At 40.2% G+C, this 21,088-nt stretch overlaps 1 protein-coding gene across 1 annotated transcript in view; it reads left to right on the top strand.

Annotated features, from left to right (window-relative positions):
• Positions 1–9,818: 9,818 nt before the first annotated feature.
• The window catches only part of LOC124019840 (transmembrane channel-like protein 3), a 55,492-nt gene continuing 44,222 nt past the window's right edge, over positions 9,819–21,088 (top strand). The window contains exons 1-2 of the mRNA XM_046335274.1: positions 9,819–10,106; positions 16,964–17,110. Of these exons, the coding sequence (XP_046191230.1) occupies positions 9,988–10,106; positions 16,964–17,110 (266 nt within the window). The 5' untranslated portion in view covers positions 9,819–9,987. The remainder of the gene's footprint in view (positions 10,107–16,963; positions 17,111–21,088) is intronic.

Below are 21,088 nucleotides of genomic sequence, written 5' to 3'. Positions count from 1 at the left end.
ATGGTTTAACAGGCCAATAAAGACATTTCAATCTTGAATCCATCTGATGAAACAGACAAGCTGTATCGAATCAAAATGACATGTTATTTGTCACCGAATAGAACTGGTGTAGACTTTACCGTGAAATGCTTACTGATGAGCCCTTCCCAATGATGCAGTGTTTACATTTACATTACATTTACATTTAAGTCATTTAGCAGACGCTCTTATCCAGAGCGACTTACAAATTGGTGCGTTCACCTTATGACATCGTTAAAAATAATACAATAGTAACGAGGAATAGAATAAAATACACAAGAGTGCTATAGTACCAGTACCAGATCAATTTGCAAAGATATGAGGTATTTGTGGTAGATATGTGCAGTGCCTTCAGCAGTGGCGATTTTAGCATGTAAATGTTGTTGGGGCAAAACAATTCAAATGTGGGATGCCTGCCAGCAAAGCCACAACACAAGAGATGAATTGCACTATACCACTGTTACATCTGGCTATCAGCGGAGCCTTGTCTGGCAGCCAAACAGTTCAGCCTCATTTACTGCTTTAAAAAAGCTGATATGGCTGATTTGCTTAAACAAATGTGGTTTCTACTGACAATTGAGATGTACAAACTATGACATAAGAGGACAACAAGCGGATAAGAAGCAATCCGTAATAGTGATTAAGACATTAATGAGCGGGCTAGGATGAACGTAGTCAATATAACTATTTGTTCAGCACTTTTGAAATGTACAGCGACAGAATTCAGAACATGGGCCGTTCTCCCTTTTCAGCGTTTATACAGCTGTGAGTCTTTCTAGGTACACTACCGTTCAAAAGTTTGGGGTCACTTAGAAATGTCCTTGTTTTTGAAAGAATAGCACATTTTGCTGCCCATTAAAATAACATCCAATTGATCAGGGGAAAAAACGGTCCTTGTTTACAAGCAGGCCGGGTCCTTGCCCTTCTGCTGCCCTAGGAAAGACCCCAAAATGCTGCCACCGCAAAACTAGAATAGTCCCAATAAGCAAAATAACGTTGAAGAGACGTGTAAAATATATATTTTCCAGACGTTGAAGTTAAGGTTAAATTTAGGTTCTGAATGAAGGGTGAAAAGGTGTAATTTATAGACGTCTGTGTTTGGGCCAAATCAAGGAGACATAGACGTCTATGATTGTTTCAGGTTTTGTACGGACCGGAACAAAATCCAATGTCCGTGGATGTGCAAGTCAAGGCCGGTCCGGACTGGATGCAAAAATAAGACATCCAAAGGTCGGTCCATGCTGACCGAGGTCGAGCCTACAGTGTTGCCTGACATTGAATGTTATGCCTATCTATGTGTTTAGCCTACAGTGTTGCCTGACATTGAATGTTATGCCTATCTATGTGTTTAGCCTACAGTGTTGCCTGACATTGAATGTTATGCCTATCTATGTGTTTAGCCTACAGTGTTGCCTGACATTGAATGTTATGCCTATCTATGTGTTTAGCCTACAGTGTTGCCTGACATTGAATGTTATGCCTATCTATGTGTTTAGCCTACAGTGTTGCCTGACATTGAATGTTATGCCTATCTATGTGTTTAGCCTACAGTTTTATAAAACACCAAAAAAAGACGTTGGGTCTGGACCGGACCAAAACAAGACGTCTGAAAGACGTTGGCTCATGCTTACTGAGGTGTAGCCTACCAGGTCGGCCACAATGGAATTTTCTGAAGGCCCATCCATGTTGTAGACCCACCATTTGTAAAACTGGCCGTTGCATTGGCTTTATTCGTTTCCTGAGTGTATCAAGACTGGTCCACCACCCAAAGGACATCCAGCCAACCTGACACAATATTGGAGTCAACATGGGACAGCATCCCTGTGGAATGCTTTCGACATCTTGTAGAGTCCATGCCCCGATGAATTGAGGCTGTTCTGAGGGGATAAGGGGGTGCAACTCAATATTAAGGTGTTCCTAATGTTTTGTACACTCAGTTTATGTAATAATAGTACAAACTGTCTGTACGAAAAAAAGTTCAGATAAACACACTCACTCACTATATAGCACAGTTGGGTTGGAACTCGTAAGATGTCGCCCTTCTCCATCGGCACAATCATCAGTGGCAGACTCAAAGTTTATGCACTATTATAAATAACCATAGATGTATTTTATTAGCATATAATTGATTGTGGATCAGGCCTGTGGATGTCTCATATTCATTAGCAATTGATTGTTCAAAGCCTACAGGGATTCAGCATGTCATTCAAAACAAGAAGTGCAGTTGCAAAATTATTTGTTCTATCAAGGCTATTCATGCAGAGGAGCGAGAATGTATAGGCCCTGTAGATGTTTCTGCTGGCGTAGGAGATTCAAATCTTCATTACCTTTCAGCCTCCTCTCCGTTGCATAGATGTTCCAGGGAAACACGCGCTCAGGCATCACTTTCCCGCCCTGTGAATCATGGCCGGCAGATTTAGCACTATTGGCGGGAAGTTCCAGCGAGAAGAAGTCATGACTAAGGTATTTCCGATGTCATTAAAATAGAGAGGAAATAACTGCCTGACTAGGAAAACACTGTAGACAGGGAATAGTTTAAAACCTGAATTATGTTATTTTCATATCTCAAGTGTATCCTTGCCTTTTTCAGGTAGCCTAGCCACCTCTAATCAGTCTGAGCCCCCTGTAGCCTAGCCACCTCTTATCAGTCTGAGCCCCCTGTAGCCTAGCCACCCCTCATCAGTCTGAGCCCCCTGTAGCCTAGCCACCTCTAATCAGTCTGAGTCCCCTGTAGCCTAGCCACCTCTAATCAGTCTGAGCCCCCTGTAGCCTAGCCACCTCTCATCAGTCTGAGCCCCTTGTAGCCTAGCCACCTCTCATCAGTCTGAGCCTCCTGTAGCCTAGCCACCTCTCATCAGTCTGAGCCTCCTGTAGCCTAGCCACCTCTAATCAGTGTGAACCCTCTGTTGCCTAGCCACCCCTCATCAGTCTGAGCCCCCTGTAGCCTAGCCACCTCTAATCAGTGTGAACCCTTTGTTGCCTAGCCACCCCTCATCAGTCTGAGCCCCCTGTAGCCTAGCCACCTCTAATCAGTCTGAGTCCCCTGTAGCCTAGCCACCTCTAATCAGTCTGAGCCTCCTGTAGCCTAGCCACCTCTCATCAGTCTGAGCCCCCTGTTGCCTAGCCACCTCTAATCAGTCTGAGCCCCCTGTAGCCTAGCCACCTCTAATCAGTCTGAGCCCCCTGTAGCCTAGCCACCTCTAATCAGTCTGAGCCCCCTGTTGCCTAGCCACCTCTAATCAGTCTGAGCCTCCTGTAGCCTAGCCACCTCTAATCAGTCTGAGCCCCCTGTTGCCAAGCCTATTAGACCTAATGTAATATTGAACATTAGGCATAAAAATGAATAAAAATGTGTTAAAGATAAAAGAAGAGCATTAGCCCGAGAAGATCAAGATCAACTGACTACTTTAGACAACCAATCTGCAACCTTTTCTCAACATAACCTAACACAACACCCTAGGCCCAGACATACTCCTCTCTATGAGTGTGTTCTCTACATACCTCACAACGCCATCCCTTCCACGTCACTCTTGTCATCAGGGTCCTTTAGTTGCGAATCAGCTTCATTACAAAGTAGATAAAACGTGGTATTGGATTTACAGAAGGGGACACTATCATTCAGCAGAGGGGCTGCCGCTGCTGCTTCCTTTATCATTACAACTTCATGATTCAATTTCTCCCCGCTTGATTGTCTCACAGAGTTATAGAGCTGGACCAAGTCCCGACTCGGCAAAGCCATCTCTCGGCGGAGATTACATTTTGTCTTTGTGCCGCAGCTCTCTAGATGAACTGGCGGTAATGGAGGATAAAGACTAACATGTCTGACCTTGGTCAGAGTTAGAGGTTATCCCTGTAATTATACTCTCAATGGGAAAAGCCTTATAGGCTGTAGATCATTTGGAGCTTTGGGTTTCATGGCTTGCATCCCAAATGGCACCCTTTTCCCTTTATAGTGCAGTAATTTCGACCAGGGCACATAGGGCTCTGATTAAAAGTAGTGTACTATAAAGGGAATAGGCTGCCATTTGCAACAGATAATGTTAGGCCTATTTTATTTCAAGGGGCTATGGTCCACTAAAGGGAGATGTACTTTTTGTTCATTTTGAGATCAGAGAACTTCAAAACCAGTTGTTATGCTCTAGGTAGGCTATAAACTAACTACGAGGTCTGAAGCCTGCTGGTTTTCTGTTCTACCTCATAATTATTGCACCGACCTGGTGTCCCAGGTCTAAAAAACACAGTGGAAGTGGCTTCAAGGTCCAGAGTTGAGTTTGAGGGCCCTACACCCTATACCTTCTACACTAACCCTATACCCTATAATACAGGACACACTTTAGGAGCCCAATCCATCCAGTTATGCTCTAAGGTAGGCTATACCCTATACCATGCCTATAGTGTACAGTATAACACTTATACTAACCTAGAACCCTATACCCTATACCATGCCTATAGTGTACAGTATAACACTTATACTAACCTAGAACCTTATACCCTATACCATGCCTATAGTGTACAGTATAACACTTATACTAACCTAGAACCCTATACCATGCCTATAGTGTACAGTATAACAATTATACTAACCTAGAACCCTATACCCTATACCATGCTTATAATGTACAGTATAACACTTATACTAACCTAGAACCTTATACCCTATACCATGCCTATAGTGTACAGTATAACACTTATACTAACCTAGAACCTTATACCCTATACCATGCCTATAGTGTACAGTATAACACTTATACTAACCTAGAACCTTATACCCTATACCATGCCTATAGTGTACAGTATAACACTTATACTAACCTAGAACCTTATACCCTATACCATGCCTATAGTGTACAGTATAACACTTATACTAACCTAGAACCTTATACCCTATACCATGCCTATAGTGTACAGTATAACACTTATACTAACCTAGAACCTTATACCCTATACCATGCCTATAGTGTACAGTATAACACTTATACTAACCTAGAACCTTATACCCTATACCATGCCTATAGTGTACAGTATAACACTTATACTAACCTAGAACCTTATACCCTATACCATGCCTATAGTGTACAGTATAACACTTATACTAACCTAGAACCCTATACCCTATACCATGCCTATAGTGTACAGTATAACACTTATACTAACCTAGAACCTTATACCCTATACCATGCCTATAGTGTACAGTATAACACTTATACTAACCTAGAACCTTATACCCTATACCATGCCTATAGTGTACAGTATAACACTTATACTAACCTAGAACCTTATACCCTATACCATGCCTATAGTGTACAGTATAACACTTATACTAACCTAGAACCTTATACCCTATACCATGCCTATAGTGTACAGTATAACACTTATACTAACCTAGAACCTTATACCCTATACCATGCCTATAGTGTACAGTATAACACTTATACTAACCTAGAACCTTATACCCTATACCATGCCTATAGTGTACAGTATAACACTTATACTAACCTAGAACCCTATACCCTATACCATGCCTATAGTGTACAGTATAACACTTATACTAACCTAGAACCCTATACCCTATACCATGCCTATAGTGTATAGTATAACACTTATACTAACCTAGAACCTTATACCCTATACCATGCCTATAGTGTACAGTATAACACTTATACTAACCTAGAACCCTATACCCTATACCATGCCTATAGTGTACAGTATAACACTTATACTAACCTAGAACCCTATACCCTATACCATGCCTATAGTGTATAGTATAACACTTATACTAACCTAGAACCTTATACCCTATACCATGCCTATAGTGTACAGTATAACACTTATACTAACCTAGAACCTTATACCCTATACCATGCCTATAGTGTACAGTATAACACTTATACTAACCTAGAACCTTATACCCTATACCATGCCTATAGTGTACAGTATAACACTTATACTAACCTAGAACCCTATACCCTATACCATGCCTATAGTGTACAGTATAACACTTATACTAACCTAGAACCCTATACCCTATACCATGCCTATAGTGTATAGTATAACACTTATACTAACCTAGAACCTTATACCCTATACCATGCCTATAGTGTACAGTATAACACTTATACTAACCTAGAACCCTATACCCTATACCATGCCTATAGTGTACAGTATAACACTTATACTAACCTAGAACCCTATACCCTATACCATGCCTATAGTGTATAGTATAACACTTATACTAACCTAGAACCTTATACCCTATACCATGCCTATAGTGTACAGTATAACACTTATACTAACCTAGAACCTTATACCCTATACCATGCCTATAGTGTACAGTATAACACTTATACTAACCTAGAACCCTATACCATGCCTATAGTGTACAGTATAACACTTATACTAACCTAGAACCTTATACCCTATACCATGCCTATAGTGTACAGTATAACACTTATACTAACCTAGAACCTTATACCCTATACCATGCCTATAGTGTACAGTATAACACTTATACTAACCTAGAACCTTATACCCTATACCATGCCTATAGTGTACAGTATAACACTTATACTAACCTAGAACCTTATACCCTAACCCTAAATTATGTGTTAAAGCCATATACAAGTAAACGTTGTCAGAAACCAGTCACACACATCTAAATTCAGGCTAAAGTGTGTGTGTGTGTGTGTGTGTGTGTGTGTGTGTGTGTGTGTGTGTGTGTGTGTGTGTGTGTGTGTGTGTGTGTGTGTGTGTGTGTGTGTGTGTGTGTGTGTGTGTGTGTGTGTGTGTGTGTGTGTGTGTGTGTGTGTGTGTGTGTGTGTGTGTGTGTGTGTGTAATAAATATAGGCTTTTTTCCCCACAGATCAATCTTGTTACATCTATCCATTTTGTTTTATCATTGTGATCCAGGGACATTACATCAGGCTGAGGAAAATAATTGGCTCGATAAGTGTATTTTCTTGTGAATTGGATATCATGAAAGCAGCACTGTGGCATCTTTGGTGACAGAAAAGATAGAACATTTTAAATCTGTGAAATAGAATATGAGGTTCAATACCGAGCCTTTTGTAATGTGATTGTGAATGTGTTGATGTTCCAACACTACTGCTTATGTATTACACCAAAATAGGCCTTTTATAAAAGACATCACTGGCACCACAGATGAACAACGCTTTCTAGAATCCGTTCCTACGCTCATCCCGTTAAACAGAGCTATAGTTTTGATATTTTATGGGCGAGGACTGTCTATATCTAAAATCTGTAATGACCGTTGAGGGGCCGTTTCTCGGACACAAACCTAGTCCTGAATCAGAAAGCACCTTCAATGGAGACTCTACCTTTTAGTCCTAATCTGGGTCTGGGAAACTGCCCCATGGTCTTTTAGATTACTGCCCTTTTGATCTTGGTCATTTGGCGTGAAATAAATCACAGTGCTGTTTTGTAGAGGACTAGAGGTTTATGGTATTTAACACGATTTCATCCATGGCTCATAATCAAATATCATCCCAAAGCCTTCCTGAAACTAGTAGACTCCAGAGGTAAAAGTCTTTAAAAACGTTGTGTGGTGAAGTCCTGTTATGGAAGGTCCATAGAAGCCCCGACAGCCGGAACCTATGTCTCCAGAGACTGGCACAGTGAGATAATGTTGATAAAGCCTCTATATACGCTCCCACAAACGTCTAATTAACCTTTCATCAAATTAATGTCTCGTGAACTATCCAAACTTGTGTTCAAAGCACTGAAGCATAGCCGACAGCTCTATTCTACTAGTCACAATAGCCATTGATGCCTGAATTACTTGGGTGTGTGTGAGCTCGGGTGTGGGAGTGTGTGTGTTCATTGTAAGAGTGTGTATGGGGAGAGACAGTACAGTGGAGGAACCCAGTGAAGCAGTACTGTGTAATTACTGTAGATAATGATGGTGTTATTCTTTGATAGCTAGTCTGTCTGGATACGAGATGAAAGCATGCACAACTCTCCTATTCAGCCCAGCCACCTTAAAGGGATAGTAAATCTACAAAGCAAGATGACCTAGTGTGGCCTGTCTGTTTTTTGGAGAGATTGCAGTCCAAACACAGCATAACCACAATTCACACCACCCTATTTGGCATGGGATATCATATTGACATCATTTTCTGGTTTTAAGATGGTTTCCTGGTCAGATAACCAGGTAAAGATGTTGTTTTTCTGTCACCCAAAATAAGTTAAAAAAATACAAAATAATAATCATTTTAAAACCGGTGTAAAACCCATGGCGCTGCAAAGGGCGTTAGCCAGTCATCACAACCATTTTTGCTTGCAGGCCTGGGTAGTCAGAGCCAGTGCATAATAAAATATCACTTTTGTTATTACATGTTAAAGCATAGATTTAAAGAAGTCGGCCCAGAGTTTTTCACAAACTCTGTCTTAATTCAGCCTTCAATACCTCACTAAAATAACTGGAAATAACTTTAAACTAAAACAACATTTTGTTCAAAACATCCCTACTTCCTGGATTATGTCCCAAATGGCACCCTATATTCTAGTGCACTACTTTTGACCAGAGCCTTCTAGGACCTTGTCAAAAGTAGTGCACTATGTAGGGAATATAGTGCCATTTGGGACGTATCACCTGAACTTCTCCTCAAATGTCTTATTAAGCATGCGAGACCACGATCTGACAATTCAGTCTCCAGGTTTTCAGTGTTTAAAACTTTTCCATCGACTCCCACATAGACGTTCCTGTCTGATGTGCTCCATGGAGTCCACTCACAGAGAACTCAATTAAAAATGGCATAAAAAACATGTCCCCTCTCGATTGGGCTACGATAACCTTCTGCCTTCTATTCTAAAACGACAGACCAACGATTCCACGAGCCAACTGAACATATGGTCCATTATCATATCATTGTTAACGAGCCGTGGTGTCACTTCTCAGAAAAGAGACATTTCCTTGTATTTGTGTTAAGAGGTGTGATTTGATCTGATTTGACTACACCCCAAGGCTTATGAAAGCACCTCTGTATGTGAACCGGATTAAAAGTGTCTGTGTGTTCCTGGCAAAAGGTGCCAAAGGGGTTTATTTAATGCTTAGGGTTTCATTTTAGACCTGCTTAGGAAAGACACTGAATGAAATCGAAAGAATTACAATGTACACTATATTATTTAAATGATCATATACTATGATCGGTATCCACTATCTACCAGGGTTAGATCAATTCACTTTTCATTTCAGTCAGTTCATGAAGTGAATTGATAAAGGTTTTAGATTGTATTCATTTCACTGGGGTCAAATGGATGAGAAAATTGCTATTGTAAAAAAAACACCAAGTAAACTCCCCTCACAGTGGCCTATACTGCATTATGGGTTTGAATGAATGGAGTCACAGGCTTTACTGTTAGAAGATATTATCATTGATTCATTATTTGAGTTTGATTGGAGAAAAACACACAAACCAACTATACTTGTGTTAGCCACAAATATACAACTCATGACAGCCAGGGAGGTGTGTGTGTGTGGTGTGTGTGTTGCATGCACTAGCCCTTTAAGAGTTCAGTATGTCTCTGATTGGATCCGAGAAAGAGTCAGGCAGGGCTTGAGCGGCCAAGGGTCTGTCTGATGCTCCAATGAGGTACCACGACTGCAGGTTGCCCCAGCCACTCCCGTCTCTCAGCTCCAACACACACACACACACACACACACGGACCCTAGACTTCATTCAGCTTTGCCTCAATCAGTCTGCAGAGAGTCTCAGGAGAGCACAGGGGGATGTGCCAAGTCAGTGCTTTCTGAAAGTTTGAACTGAACTGCACACACACGCGGTCAAGCAAATACCACAGGGAACACACACACGCAGGGACACTCGCCATGCACATACACAGTCTAACCCTAACACACACACAGATGGATGGACAGAGCTGAAAGTTTAAGCGTGCATACATATACCCACACCCAGAAACACACAGTGTTCAGAGTGCTGAATTACGGTCAGGATGAGTGGCGTGTCTGAGACTGCTGTGGTCAGTAGACCCTCGACTACCGTGAAGCGACACAAGAGTGTCAGGAAGAACTCCAGGCGGATTTACTCATCTTATCAAGACAACCAGCCAGGGTGAGTTCTACAATCTTAGAAAAAAGGTGTTATCTTGAACCTAAAAGGGTTATTCCGCTGTCCCCATAGGACAACCCTTTGAAGATCCCTTTTTGGTTCCAGCTAGAACCCATTTGGGTTCCATTTAGAATACTTTCCACAGAGGGCTCTACATGGAACCCAAAAGGGTTCTACCTGGAACCAAAAAGGGTTCTCCTACGGGACAGCCAAAAAACCCTATTGGAACCCTTTTTTCTAAGAGTGTACAGTCTCTTCTATTTTGTACTATTCTATTCATGTTGATTTTAAACGATGCTTTCCATGTGCCAAATGAATATGCTTTGTGTGGACGGAAGACATGATTATTTCTCCGTTTTTGACCTCAACTCCATAGCATCCTTTTTTATGACATGCAAAAGTGTAATTTACCTGTATACATGGAAACTGTTGTAGTATAAATGTATCCTCATCCAGGTTGTCAAACAGGTTAGTGATTGATTGACTGAATGTATTTGATAATTAAGGTAGAAGGATGCTCCATCAGGAGACAACATTACATATATAATACAATATGGATGATAAAACCCAATACAGCCCAAAGGCTTGTTGCCATTCTGGTCCTCGTATTATTTCTGATGTATTCATGTATTTGTCGGGGACCATGTACAACATGCCAATGCACCAGATTGAGCTAGATTGCTCATTTTCATCTGTAGTCCCTGGGCAGAAAACCATCATCATCAATACAATGCTACAATATAACACACTATACAAATATATATACAGTTATACAGTACCAGGCAAAAGTTTGGATACACCTACTCATTCCTGGGTTTTTCTTTATTTTTTTACTATTTTCTACATTGTATAATAATAGTGAAGATATCAAAACTATGAATCAACACATATGGAATCATGTAGTAACCAGAAAAGTGTTAAACAAATCAAAATATATTTTATATTTGAGATTCTTCAAAGTAGCCACCCTTTGTCTTGATGACAGCTTTACACACTCTTGGAATTCTCTCAACCAGCTTCATGAGTTAGTCACCTGGAATGCATTACAATTAACAGCTGTGCCTTGTTAAAAGTTAATTTGTAGAATTTCTTTCCTTCTTAATGCGTTTGAGACAATCAGTTGTGTTGTGACGAGGTAGGGGTATTATACAGATGATAGCCCCATTTGGTAAAAGACCAAGTCCATATTATGGCAAGAACAGCTCAAATAAGCAAAGACAAACGACAGTCCATCATTATTTCAAGACATGAAGGTCAGTCAATCTGGGAAATTTCTGTAATTTTTTGTTTCCTCAAGTGCAGTCACAAAAATATCAAGCTCTATGATGAAACTGGCTCTCATGAGGACTGCTACAGGAAGGAAGACCCATAGTTACCTCTGCTGCAGAGGATAAGTTCATTAGAGTTACCAGCCTCAGATTGTAGCCCAAAAAAAATGCTTCATGGAGTTCAAGTAACAGACACATCTCAACATCAACTGTTCAGAGGAGACTGTGTTAATCAGGCCTTCATGGTTGAATTGCTGCAAAGAAACCACTACTAAAGGACACCAATAAGAAGAAGAGACTTGCTTTGGCGAAGAAACACACGCAATGGACATTAGACCGGTGGAAATCTGTCCTTTGGTCTGTGGAGTCCAAATTGGAAATGTTGGGTTCAAATCGCCATCTTTGTGAGACTCAGAGTAGGTGAATGGATGATCTCTGCATGTGTATTGGATGGAGGAGAAGGTGTGATGGTGTGGGGGTGCTTTGCTGCTGACACTCAGTGATTTATTTAGAATTCAAGTCACACTTAACCAGCATGTTTACCACAGCATTCTGCAGCAATACGCCATCCCATCTGTTTTATGCTTAGTGGGACTATCATTTGTTTTTCAACAGGATAATGACCAAAAAAATTCCTCCAGACTGTGTAAGGGCTATTTGACCAAGAAGGAGAGTGACGGAGTGCTGCATCAGATGACCTGGCCTCCACAATCACCTGATCTCAAACCAATTGAGATGGTTTGGGATTAGTTGGACTTCAGAGTGAAGGAAAAGCAGCCAACAAGTGCTCAGTATATGTGGGAACTCCTTCAAGACTGTTTGAAAAGCGTTCCTCATGAAACTGGTTGAGAGAATGACTAAAGTGTGTGTAAAGCTGTCATCAAGGCAAAGGGTGGCTACTTTGAAGAATCTAAAATATGATATATATTTTGATTTGTTTAACACTTTTTTTGATTACTACATGATACTACATGATATGTGTTATTTCATAGTTTTGATGTCTTCACTATTATTCTACAACATAGAACATAGTAAAAATAAAGAAACAACCTAGAATGAGTTTTGACTGGTACTGTATATACATACAACAATAGACACTATAGTTATAATATTATAAAAGAGTTTAAATGTCCCTTTTTCCTACAGTATCTGACATCTTAAGAGTCGGAATATCTTTAATGTCCACATGGCTGGTTCGCCTTTAGCCACTTCTCCAGGTTTGTCTTGAAGCTAACAGAGGTACTGCACTCTGTCACACTGGTTGGCAGGGGGTTCCATAATCCAGACGCTCCGACTGAGGAAGCTGTCTGGACAAATGTAGTGGATCTAAACTGATCTGAGCAGTCTCCTCTGGTTGAAGCTCTTGTCCTCCTGGTATTGTCTTTTCAATATGCAACAAAGAGGAGGTGGGGCAAGGTCATGAGTGATCTTAATCATCAGAGGCATAAGAACCTGGCAAATCTCAGTAGGTTATATTTCTTAATGATATTGCAGTGGTCATTTTTTCCCTAGCAATTTCAGAGTTTGTTTATAGAGCTTTTGAAGTGTTTTCATTGATGTGATATTATCTTGTGACCAGGTTGTGACCAGTGGTCAGGGCCGTTTTCTTTGTTCATGAACGTGGCCTTATTTCTCTTACGGCATATTGGATGACTCTCATTCATATTCCATTCACCCAGTTAAATGTAACAGCGATAGGTTTAGGCTACTACATGATATTCAAATTTTCCCTATGTCCATCATGAGGTTGCTACAACCTAGCCTATGAATGAAAGTTTACAACGTAGGTGCACACAGGTCGTGAGACACATTTGAGGTGACAGACGGTGACATTGAATACCGCCTTGCACACTCTTGTCTGCATCTAGCTGCTATAGGGTGCAATCATTAGTGCAACAGTTATGTCATGACGTTGGCCTGAGGGGGGAGGTTTTTGATCCCCATAAATACCTTTCCCCTTTTTCCTCTCTCTACTCTACCCATGTGACTATTGAAAATCCCTTTGTTAACATTGAGAGAGAGTCTGGTGACTTCACAAGATGGGAAACGGAACCATGTTTCCGTAATCCAACCAGTTGAAAATATGCCATGGGATTTAATGAATATGATGTCAGTTCAGTTGGTGTCTGAAACATGTTTACTGATTATAGGGCAACATAAACTGTATCTTGGAAAATCTACACATTCTAGTTATCAGATTCACATGGAATTGTTGTGCAATTTAAATGTTTAAAAAAGAAACTATTTGTGAAAAGATCAAATGTAATTTTTAGCTTCTTAATGAGAGAACGGTTTGTCAGATGAACACCACTCTGCTCACTCTGAGGCCCCGCCTAAGTGAACAGACATGGGTTGTAAACAATGAAACACGGCTCTCTCCCCCAATCCTATATAACCCCCTGGACGAAAATGTAACTTTCTGTTCCAAGGACGTGCGGACTGGCAGTCCCCCCGTTGAAAGGACAAAGACCACCTACAGAACTAAGCCAACATCAGCAAGAACCTAACGCAATTAGCATCGAATTTCAATGTGAAGGTGACGACCTACACCCTGGATGGATACATTTTGACTATACCAGCCAGTATATAGCGTGAGCTTAAAAGTATGGCAACTTGGTATGAACTTTGAACTCTTATTCACTCTAGAAGTGACACCTCCTAGGCTTTGAGTTAGCAGCAGTCGCTGTAAAGGTGGGCTAGGAAAGGACGGATGACGTATCCAGTCTAACACACACAACAATACCACAAAGTAACCTTTCTACCACCAGACATTCTTCAAAGGACAACCTGGCTTACCATCTACGACCAACCTACCGAAGCGCAGCTCAGAGTAAATATTAATTGCATTTTCCTTTTTCAAATGGGAGGTCATTTAGAATGCATAAGATACTGTATTTACGATAGCATAGCGTCTCCCTTTGTTACTCAGTCTTCCCGCTCTTTCACTCAAACCCAACCCCCTCTCTTTGTGTAACCAACTGTCTTATCTGTTCCGTCCACAGGGACGTTTTCTTAATGACATAATTTGTAATCAATGTATGATCCATTCTGTGTAGATGTAATTCTGTGTGATTATTTAGGTATTTAGTCAATAAATAATTAAACCAAATTTTGTATTGCTGATTCAACGTTTTAGCCAGGGTTCGTGAAGATAACCAAGAATTTATAACTTTCAGATGAGACTGAATAAAGTGACGATTAAATATTGACTGCTATTGATGTAAAAGATTACTAGGTCTTTAAGAGTTTATTCGGAAGATAACACTTTCTAGTTAATTACATTTACCTGATTAGCTTAATCAGGTAATATTAATTACAGAGAAATTATTTTATAGAATAGCATGTCATATCACTTAATCCGGCATAGCCAAAGACACGACAGTTGCAAACAAGAGTTTCTATTGGACAAATTCAGGTATGTTTATCCCCGTTTTGTTCAGTTTGCTTCCATTTAAGAAACGTTCTTCAACAGAATCGGCAGAATGAAAACTTTCCAAGCCAAACCTCTACAAACAGCCTACATCGTTATCACCATATTAGCTAAAGTAATGTCATAGTCAGCTTAGCTAATAGAACTACCGCGTTAGTAACCCCACTAAAATCATGCAGTAACGTTACAGTGCAGAGTCAGTAAGCAGTTACACTGGCGGGCCAGCTATCTAACATAGCATCCCTCTGTTTGAGCAGGGTATTTTAGTAGGCTAAACTAGCTAGCTGCATTTGCTAACTAAGTGAAACTGAAAGTGAAAAAATTACTTTCTATTTTTCTCTTGCTTCTCCTTCATTTTGGAAGAAATTAATTTGTTCAAAAACGTTCAACTATAGTCTTTCTCTCTCTTTGAGACAACTACTCACCACATGTTATACATTACACTGCTAGCTAACTGTATCTTATGCTTTCAGTGCTAGATTAATTCTCTGATCTTATGATTGGGTGGACAACATGTCAGTTCATGCTGCAGTAGGCTGATAGGCTGATAGGCTGGAGGACGTCATCCGGAAGTTGTCATAATTTCTGTTTAAGTCTATGGAAGGCGGTGAGAAACATGAGCCTCCTAGGTTTTGTATTGATGTGAATATACACAGAGGAGGACGGAAGCTAGCTGTCCTCTGGCTACACCATAGTGCTACCCTACTTAGTGCTGTTGAGGCTACTGTATACCTTAGCAAAATAGTTATTTGGTGACCTGATTATATTTTGTATAGTTTTATCTAAAAAGGATAACTTTTTAAATGTTTTGGTCTCACTGTTCCTGGTGGAAAAATACATGCAGACAGTTTTTGTTTTGTTCAATGTTAGTCATGAATAGTCCAACCAGTCAGCTATTTTGTTCGTTGCTGTTGTAATTTTACGAGCCGGCTGTTGCTTTGTCTTGACATGTACATACAGTAAAACACTGTATCGTCTGCATACATCTGCATTGATGTATATACTAAATTAAAGTGGGCACAAAATGGATCCTTGAGGGACTCTGACAGAGCAGTGGGCAGATGTTGAAAGTTTGATTTTTGGTGCATTGTTTTCTTTTGTTCAGACAGGATTCCATCCATCTGTTTGTGTGTGCCGGTAGTTTGTGGGTTGACAGTTTGGATAGCAGCACATTGTGGTTCACTGTGTCGAATGCTGTCTTTAAATCCAGGAAAACAGCTATCACAACTCAACCTTTGGCAAATTTGGAAACAGTTTGCCATTTCGGTTGAATGATGTGTCCTGAAACCAAACTGCATTGGATAGAGAGGAGAGTGACCTGAGTTTAGGTGGGCTATTAGTTGGTTGGCCACCACCTCTTCTACCACCTTGGATATGATTGGGAGAATGCAGATGGGTCTATATTTGGCCACATCAGTTGGATCTCCAGCCTTGAAGATTGGTGTTATGACAGCAGATTTCCAGTCGTCAGGGAACACTGCTTCTATAATTAACAGATTGACCAGACGAGTGGCTGGAGAGCACAGGGTACTGGAGATTTCTTCAGGAGGACGGAGTCATTTCCATACACATCCTGTGACTGAGTTTTTAAGATTTTCATTATCTCCTGCTCAAGCTGAATATTTATATTGTAGGAGTCAAATAATCTACTCAACCATTCCTCCTATACATTTTCATGTCATTCAGTATCCTCACTTTGATAATTAAGTTCATGTGTATGACTTAAACAAATAGTGATTCAATCTTGTTTTAGGTTCACTGCATTTTCAAATGAAAAATAAACTGTGTGGATTACGTTGATATTTTAATGCAGGGACTGTGTACATTCACTTTGTGTGTGTGTGTGTTTGGTGCATGCCTGCTTCTGGTGCAGGTGGGCATGTTTCTGTGTGTGTATTTGGTGCATGCCTGCTTCTGGTGCAGGTGGGCATGTGTGTGTGTGTGTTTGGTGCATGCCTGCTTCTGGTGCAGGTGGGCATGTTTCTGTGTGTGTGTCATGCTATGAACTCTTACCATTTGCCTTGCTTGTGAGGAAATTGACTTTACAGAGAAAAAAGCAACTATCTACATCCTGCTTCTTTGAGTCTGTCTTCAGTCACACAGCAGAGCACAGCTGTCCATCAAGATAACAAGTTGACCCCTCTCCTTCTGTCCGATTGCAGCCAATCAGATGAGGAGGGCAAGGAGGATGAGCATGCAGACAGCAACGACCCAGAGGAGATGTTCCAGAACATCCAGTTTCAGAAGGAGATCATCGCCAACATACGCACCCGAGCCTGGCCTATGAGACGCAAGCTCAAAGCCCTCAAGTAAGGCACATAGATGCACACATACTGAATAGAGTAGACACACATGTACACACCATCACCAACATACACACCCGAGCTCAGCCCATGAGACACAAACACACAAACTCAAACTCATGCACACACACAAATACACACACTGTAAAGCCCACACACTGCTGTATTGCTTAATGAAAGTGGTCCTAAAAATGGTGTGGTGAATGTCAATGGACTGTGCTATGTCCACCACTGTTGTCAAGCCTGTGTTATGATATTGTCCTCCACCGGAATACTCAAGCTTGTATTATGGTATTGTCCTCCATCTGAGTACTCAAGCCTGTGCTATGGTATTGTCCACCACCAGAGTACTCAAGCCTGTGTTACGGTATTGTCCACCACCAGAGTACTCATTCCTGTGTTACGGTATTGTCCACCACCAGAGTACTCATTCCTGTGTTACGGTATTGTCCACCACCAGAGTACTCAAGCCTGTGTTATGGTATTGTCCAGCACCGGAGTACTCAAGCCTGTGTTATGGTATTGTCCAGCACTGGAGTACTCAATCCTGTGTTATGGTATTGTCCACCACCAGAGTACTCAATCCTGTGTTATGGTATTGTCCTTCACCACAGTACTCGAGCCTAGAGAGTATGAGGTGACAAAAAACATTCCAGCTATTCATACATTGCAAATTATACACCTCCGCAGAACAATAACTACTACTAACTATTTCATGGTCAAATGTATAAAAGTTATAATTCTAATTCAAGGTAACAGGTCCAATAGTTATAATACTAATTCATGATAACAGGTCCAATAGTTATAATACTAATTCAAGGTAACAGGTCCAATAGTTATAATACTAATTCATGATAACAGGTCCAATAGTTATAATACTAATTCAAAGTAACAGGTCCAATAGTTATAATTCTAATTCAAGGTAACAGGTCCAATAGTTATAATTCTAATTCAAAGTAACAGGTCCAATAGTTATAATACTAATTCATGATAACCGGTCTAATAGTTATAATACTAATTCAAGGTAACAGGTCCAATAGTTATAATACTAATTCAAGATAACAGGTCCAATAGTTATAATACTAATTCATGGTAACAGGTTCAATAGTTATAATACTAATTCAAGGTAACAGGTGTTGGAGCTCAAAATAACCAAGGCAGAGATTTAGGTACAGCATCTTAAAACTCTCCAAAATGGCACCCCATTCCATATTTAGTGTACCATTTTTTTACCAGGGCTTATAGGGTTCTGGTCAAAAGTATTGCACTATGTAGGGCAGAGGGGGCCATTGGGGACGCAGCCTTAGGTTTAATTCCTTAAGATGGACAGGTATACAAATGGATTCATCACAAGAAGTATTTGACCACAGTATTAGAACCCCTATGCATAGTCAAGTGCACGTTTTGTTCCCTCTTCGCTGTTGTTTTCCCCCTGCAGTCTGGTTATCCAAACCCATTAACACGCCAGATAGGGGAAACATGTCAACACTAGCTCTTCATTAACACCTGAGAGCTCATAAATGGTGAAAAAGCGCTAACTCTCTGTCGCTAATGGGCGGAGGAGCCATCGGAATGTAAAGCATGAGGCGAAGTAAATAACGATTAACACCTGCCTCTCCCGGGCTCCTCACTCCCTCGCCACGTTAATGGCTCCTCCCACAGAAAATAAACCTAATTAGCAGAGTCATTATTTCATCAGCTGTTAGTTCGCCTGGTTCCTATTTTTACTGGGGTCAGGACCTCCAGTCCCACACACACATTGATTATACAAACACCATGCATGTAGAGGGACACACCTGATACCTCTGTGTTTGTCTTCTGTTCTGGGGGTTTAGGATGCTATTAAATTCAAATCGGAATCCAGATGTCTCCTGACAACACAGATTAGACATTTGGACCTTGTCCAGATACCTGTACTTCTGTCCTTAATAGTAAGCATTTTAGGTTTGCAAATATTTAAGTCTTATAGTATGTCAAAATGATCAAGTTTAGTATGCTTTAAATGCCAGGATGTCATACTCATTTAGAGTTTTTATATAGTATTCTTTCGCTACTCACTATTGAGGAAGAGAATTGTATTTGTAGACCCACGTGTGTTTGACCTCAGCTGATAATTGGATAAGGGGGTGGGTTGTGTCCCTCTTGACACAAACTGGTTGAATCAACGTTGTTTCAACATAATTTGTCAATATACACTACCGGTCAAAGGTTTTAGAATACCTACTCATTCAAGGGTTTTTCTTTATTTTTGCTATTCTCTACATTGTACAATAATACAATAATACTTTGCCTGGTACTGTATTGTGACGTGGAATCTACATGGAAAATACATTGGATTTGAAAAACGTTATCTTCGTAAACTGTTTTGAGGGTGAAATTTCAAACATAGGATTATGTCATCATGGTAACCAATTTTCAACATAGATAACCTTCTATAATATATGTTGAATTTTTACCTTTAAAACAATGTCAGCTCTTCAATGTTATATCCACTTTCAGAAAAGCAACAATAGTCTGGGCAGCACCTCCTACTGGAGAGTTGATCTTTCTACAGCTACCCTTTGGTCTCTTTCCCAGGGTTGTAACCAAGCCCAGCCCTGCTTAGCTATGCTGTTTGTCACTGACTATTACCAATGTGCTATTGTGACAATGATGGTTGAGATCTCCACTTAGATTCACCGTTGCTGTGGAAGTCATTCCAAAGGGGAAGGTTTAACAGAGTAAAATGACCATACTGTATCACTCACGTATCATCAATGAGGCTATTTAAGCCTGTATAGCATTTTCAAAGTCATCAACGACAATAGAACAACAGGCCTGGGGTCTCTGGATGATTTTTTGAAATACAGTAAATAGCCTATTAAATTGTCTACAAGTTAGATCCACATCTCCAACTCAACCAAAAATAAAAGTTAAAGAACGGGATTAAGCCAGTGGCTAAGATGGAACTATCCAAGCAGCAGATACATCTTTTTTAAATGTTAATATGTTGTTGCGTTGTCAGGCAAACACAATTCAATATGAATTTTTTAATACAGTAAATAGCCTAAAGTCGCTCTTTTTTATAACCAAACATAGATGTGATTTGACTATAGCCGTTTACAGTATTTTTCTCAAAGAGCATCACTTCAGGAGAACGAGAGAGTGAGCGAGCGAGAGAGAGAGACCTCCTAAGATGTGCTGAGTAGGTTCTAGCCATAGCAGGTTTTATATGGGTGGTTTGTTATTACTGCTCTAGGCTTTATGACCGTCACACGGATGAGATGCAAGCCTGCGTTTTACGTCCTCAGTAATCTCTGGGTGAATACTGCTGATTACACCCCCTGCAAAAACACCTCATATTTTACACTGCAAATCACTGGTTCATACCCCCCGTTTTCACCTGTTATGCTTGTTGTGAAATTCCTGTCCCCGTTTATTTCAAAGTTCATTTGATTTGTTTTGAAATGGCATACTCAACTTTTTGGGGGTATTAAATATTTATATTTTATATTTCCAGTGCATTTTATTTATCTAGGTATTTAAACAGCTATATCTTTTAATAGGGACACCTGTACCAATGCAGCAATCAGACAGTCGTTACAAACATAAATTATATCAACCATAGAGATTATTTTAGTAGTAGTAACATAACATACAGGATATCAACCATAGAGTTTATCCTAGTAGTAGTACCATAACATACAGGATATCAACCATAGAGATTATCCTAGTAGTAGTACCATAACATACAGGATATCAACCATAGAGTTTATCTTAGTAGTAGTACCATAACATACAGGATATCAACCATAGAGTTTATCTTAGTAGTAGTACCATAACATACAGGATATCAACCATAGAGTTTATCTTAGTAGTAGTACCATAACATACAGGATATCAACCATAGAGTTTATCTTAGTAGTAGTACCATAACATACAGGATATCAACCATAGAGTTTATCTTAGTAGTAGTACCATAACATACAGGATATCAACCATAGA

Source organism: Oncorhynchus gorbuscha, unplaced genomic scaffold (assembly GCF_021184085.1).
Source record: "Oncorhynchus gorbuscha isolate QuinsamMale2020 ecotype Even-year unplaced genomic scaffold, OgorEven_v1.0 Un_scaffold_694, whole genome shotgun sequence".
NCBI lineage: Eukaryota > Metazoa > Chordata > Actinopteri > Salmoniformes > Salmonidae > Oncorhynchus > Oncorhynchus gorbuscha.
This window is presented reverse-complemented; position numbering and strand designations above follow the sequence as displayed.